The sequence below is a fragment of the Priapulus caudatus genome, unplaced genomic scaffold, assembly GCF_000485595.1.
Source record: "Priapulus caudatus unplaced genomic scaffold, Priapulus_caudatus-5.0.1 Scaffold0, whole genome shotgun sequence".
Classification (NCBI taxonomy): Eukaryota; Metazoa; Priapulida; class Priapulimorpha; order Priapulimorphida; family Priapulidae; genus Priapulus; species Priapulus caudatus.
Genome location: NW_014577061.1, coordinates 246,922 through 251,921, shown reverse-complemented (window position 1 = coordinate 251,921; position 5,000 = coordinate 246,922). Strand labels below are relative to the sequence as shown.

The following is a 5,000-nucleotide window of genomic DNA, read 5'->3' as shown; positions in this document are numbered from 1 at the left end:
AATAGGAAATATTATATATGTTTGAGACTCTTTTGTTTAAGATAATTTTCTTGGCATGTGTGATTTCAAATCAATATTTTTAAATAGGCATTAAGTAAGTATAAAGTGTCACTTCAAAACAATTAGCGGATATATAAGACTTAGTTATTATAGTTTAGTTGTGTATCCATTTACACACAATATGGAAAACCAAGCCAACTGTAGACAAGTATATAAAACTCAAAGAAAAAATTCAAGCATACAAAATTATTGCAGTAAACAACAACAAAAACAGCAATGAAGGGGTAAAACACATCAAAGTGCACTAACCAAAAGATGTTATTATTTAGCCTTGTCACTAAATATATGTATTTTCTATATTGTATAAAGATATAAATTAAAATATATAAAAAATATATAATTATATAAAGCTTACCTCTTTACCATATATACATCAATATGCAAGAATACTTAATACCTGGCCTGGGCACCGGGGCACAGAATCTTGACACTTGACATGCACAGACATCTTGCAGATCTTACATCTCAATCCTTGCTTTGCCATACCTGTATGTGTGACAGTAGTGCATAAATAATACGCTGCATAAAAACTTGACAAATCTGACCAAATTAACAAAAATTTGACCAACTTGACAATTTTTTTGGTCATCATTCACCCCTGATACTGTGCGTATCTTTTAACTGAACATTAAATCACTACCGTACGGATATCGAACGCACGTCTATAGATAATTCATACGCAAAACACAACATATAAACATATTAAAACTTAATGGCTACGTAACAATTCTACTAAGGTCCGTACGCACAATAAATTGTCATCGCAGGAGGAATATATTCATGTCACGGCCAGTTCTGAAAATTACGCGTGTACGCCGACATACTCAACGTTGGCAGGGTTTTGTACAAATTTACAACTCGCATAAAAAAGCAGATAAAATATAGTAGCCATCATCACGCTGGATACATGGTTATATTAGTACGACTCAACCGGTTCACAACCCCGGCTATCATTTATTTATCACAGCCACCCATCGATCGCTATCAGGAGTGTATACTATCGAGATCTCTATATAGAGATCGTATATAGAGATCTAATATAGAGATCTTTATCTAATATAGAGATCTAATATAGAGATCTCTATCTAATATAGATATTTAATATAGAGATCTAATATAAAGATCTCCACCTAATATAGAGATCTAATATAGAGATTTAATATAGAAAATAACATAGAGCTAGATCTCTATCTAATATAGAGACCTAATAAAGAGATCTATTATAGAGATCTCTATATTATACACTCTTGTCGCTATCTCATCTTACCTCTCATGACATCTTTACAATAGTCGCAAAACGTTGCTTTCTTGAATGTGCTAATGAGAAACTGATGAGCATAATCAATGTTGCTGATGTCAACATGTGATCGCCTCTCCGACCCGAACGTATCTGGGAGGAAAATGAAAACTGATTAGTAGGAGAGGCTAAACCCAGGTGGCTACAGAACGCCAAGCGAGTACGGCATAACATCATAACAAGCGAGTACTAGACATCATAACATCGATCTTTTAGAAAAGGCAGAACCTTTCAACCGCGGCCGATGCCGATATGAAAGGTTAGAAGAAGATAATATTATCATTATATCTCTTCAACATCTATCCTCATACACCTCTATCATCTCTCTCATCAACATCATATCTTATCAAACGTCTGTTCAAGGTAAGAGGTCGTGGCCACCATGAGTTGATAGATTGATAACTACTCGCTATCATTGATATGACGAGAGAGCGAATGCAGTGTCATTACTCAAATCCGAATCAACTTGAGAAATAACGCACGGACGAGCGACATGGTGGACGACAGAGCGATTTCTCTTTCCTTCTTTCTTTCTCTTCTATCTCTCTTTCTTTTTTTATTCGCCTGGCTATCTCTCCTATCTTTATTTCTCTAATCTATTTCTGCTCGATCTTTCTCCTCTCTCTTCTCTCTCTCGTCTCTCTCTCTCTCTTTCCTCTCAGATCTCTTCTCTCTCGTCTCTCTTTCTGTATCTCTGCTCTCTCTCTCTATCTTCTTCTCTTCTATTTCTCTTTCTCTTTCTCTTCTCAGTCTCTTTCTGCTTTCTCTCTCCTCTCTGCTATCTCTTCTCTCTCTCTCCCTCTCTCTGCTCTCCTCTCTGTCTCCTCTCTCTCTCTCTCCTCTCTGCCTCCCACTCTTCTATCTTTCCCCCTGCTCATACCGATATTTCTCTCTTTTTATCGGGCCTCATGTCGCGACGAGCGCTTGTGTGTTTGTGAAGGTTTGTGCCTGGCGTGCGCGCGTGCCTAGCGTGCGGCGCGCGTGCCTGCGTGCCATCCATATATTTGTCTCGCTGGTATGCTTGTTCTGTTTCCCTTTTTCCTTGTGCGACACTCTCTCCCACTCTTATGCAGGACGGGTACTCTCTCATCTCTCATCTCTCTCCTCTCTCTCTCTCTCTCTCTCTACCCATCTCTCGTCTCTCTCTTCTGCTCTTTTCTCCTCTATCTCTCTCTCCTATCCTCGTCTCTCTGCTCCGTCTCTCATCTCCTCTCTCTCTCCTCTCCTCTCTCTCGTATTTAGCGGTCGGATAACTGACTGTATGGCGATGCCATGAAGTGTAGTTGGCCAGTGTGTCGATGTGACGATCTAGTGCACGCTATACCGCCCGGGTATGCGGATTCCAGACGTATTTGCCGGTATCAGAGGAAATACTGGTCAGATTTCAACACGTGCCCTTCGAAATTTACAGAAAATACAAAACAGAAAACAATTTGATCTGAATTATGCTTACTATTCTTTATTTGTTTTTTTTCTTGTTCATTGCCTGCATCTTGACAGGACTTTGAAGGAATGCAGAAATTGTTACACCATGGTAACGAAGACTACTTTTGATAGGGTGCTGAAAAGAAGGGAACAGTGTCTGATCAGTCTGGCCATTAATTGCATGGTATGCCAAAGGCAGGTGCAAAATGAAGGCAAGAAATATATAAATTCCATATGGTTTTTAGCATATTGCTGCCTTGACTAAATGTGTGCTCAAATGGTGCTACATTTTGTGCCCAGGGACCCTTTGAATTTTTGAAAGTTTCCTGGCGGAGGCCGCAGACCGCGCCATGTGCTTCGCGTCTTGACGCGCTCACTGTGGGTGGTGTGCTTTTTTGCGGGGATGCCTTAAAATCTGAACAAATACTGTCTAGCCTCAGCCCTTGATCCGCCTCTGATACCGGCACATTTCGCTATGACTATTGCTGGTGATTGAAATGGTTGCATTGCTAGAACTGCCTATATCTTTCCTCAGCCTAACCAGCATGCTGTTTGCTGGCATTTATGGGGAAATAAATGTAAACTTAATGCTATCTATAATAACAAATCGGCTGATAGGCGGCTGGTGGTTGCTTAATTTGAATGCAATTCTATAGTTATATTGTTGCCGTGGAAATGTTGTACCACGATTGATTTCACGCGTGATCTTCCTCGTCAATTGTCGTTATTGGCGGCGTTTCGTAGAGTTAGTAATAATTACTATAGCATTCGTCGCTGATAGATACTGTGAATCACTACTATTCTAGACTATTCATTCGTTGACTGCCATGCTATCGGCACTAACACCTATAGACTTGGTTATTTTATATATCGGGGACGTAGCTAGCTCATTTTTTCCTTGGGTCGATGCAATGTCACGTGCGGTTTGAGTTGTTGGCAGTTGACCGTAGGCCAACATACTGTTCGCAATTCATATGACAATATAATAATAACTACATTGGTTTGGGTGGCAATTGCCCCCTTGTCTTCCCCCGTACACCCGATAGCGATACGAGTCTACGTTATAGATTCTTGGAAGCCAGTATATATATATATATATATATATATATATCTTAGCTAAGCTGATTTTAAAGACTGTTTCGCATGGCGATTAACATTTGTGGCTTAAATACGAGTATAGAAAGGAAATGTGTGTGTGTGTGTGATTATGTGAAATTATGTGTGTTACGCGTGATTCGGCATGTGTTGATTCTCCTAACTAACGCTCATAGGGTCTATGTCCCAGGTACTGCTGCCGGAATACGTAACCTGGTCATTTTGATATGGGTTAGGGTTAGGATTAGGGGTTAAGTTAGGGTTGGATTAGGGTTAGGGTTCGGGTTCGGGCTAGGAGTAGGACGAGGCGACTTATGACTCGTTAGTGGAGTAGGCGAGGATACGGTCCGGCATATTAGATAGTACCAGGGTACGTTCCGGTATCGGACCGTAACACGCAGGTACGTTCCGGCAGTACCCCGGGGGACATAGACCCTCTCTCTCAGCCTAACTAACCCACTGCTACTAAACTCATTGTTATATTAACGTATATGGGAGACGAAGCGAAAGTTTTGTCATGTATTATCTGTGCTACAATTCCTCTTGTTTATCCGATATTGGTCACAATTGTTAACCATATACGTCTGTCAGTTAACATATGTAAATGGCTGTACATTTGCAAACGTGGTGTTAACTGGTATATTAACATTTTATTCACACGTCCTTTTCGTTGGTAGCTATTCTTTTGTTTGATATGAGAATATTCCTCTACTGCTTTCATCTGAACGTCTATGCTAAGCTTATCCTTCCTATCACTCTCTGGTGCTCTCCCTCTTTTCTCTGTCTCATTCTCTCTATCTCTCTCTCCCTCATCTTTCTCTCTCTCTCTCTCTCTCTCTCTCTCTCTCTCTCTCTCTCTCTCTCTCTCTCTCATCTCTCTGTCTCTCTCTCTGCTCTCTTCTCTGTCTCTCTCTCTCTTCTCTCTCTCTCTCTCCTCTCTCTCTCCTCTCTCTCCTCGTCTCTCTCTCCTGTCTCTCTCTCTCTCCTCTCTCTCTCCATGCCCTCTCATCTCTCGTCTCTCTCTTCCTCTCTCGTGCTCCCTCTCTCTCTCTCCCTCTGGTTCTCTCCTCCTCTCTCGTCTTTTCTCTCTCTCTCTCTCTCTCTCATTCGTTCTCTCTCCTCT

General features: G+C 40.9%; 1 protein-coding gene across 1 annotated transcript in view; it reads right to left on the bottom strand.

Moving 5' to 3' along the window:
• LOC106805455 overlaps window positions 1-5,000 on the bottom strand; it is a 108,214-nt gene that overhangs the window by 22,617 nt on the left and 80,597 nt on the right. Inside the window, exons 10-11 of the mRNA XM_014807431.1 lie at window positions 1,328-1,450; window positions 458-546 (exon numbers count right to left, since the gene is read on the bottom strand). Of these exons, the coding sequence (XP_014662917.1) occupies window positions 458-546; window positions 1,328-1,450 (212 nt within the window). The remainder of the gene's footprint in view (window positions 1-457; window positions 547-1,327; window positions 1,451-5,000) is intronic.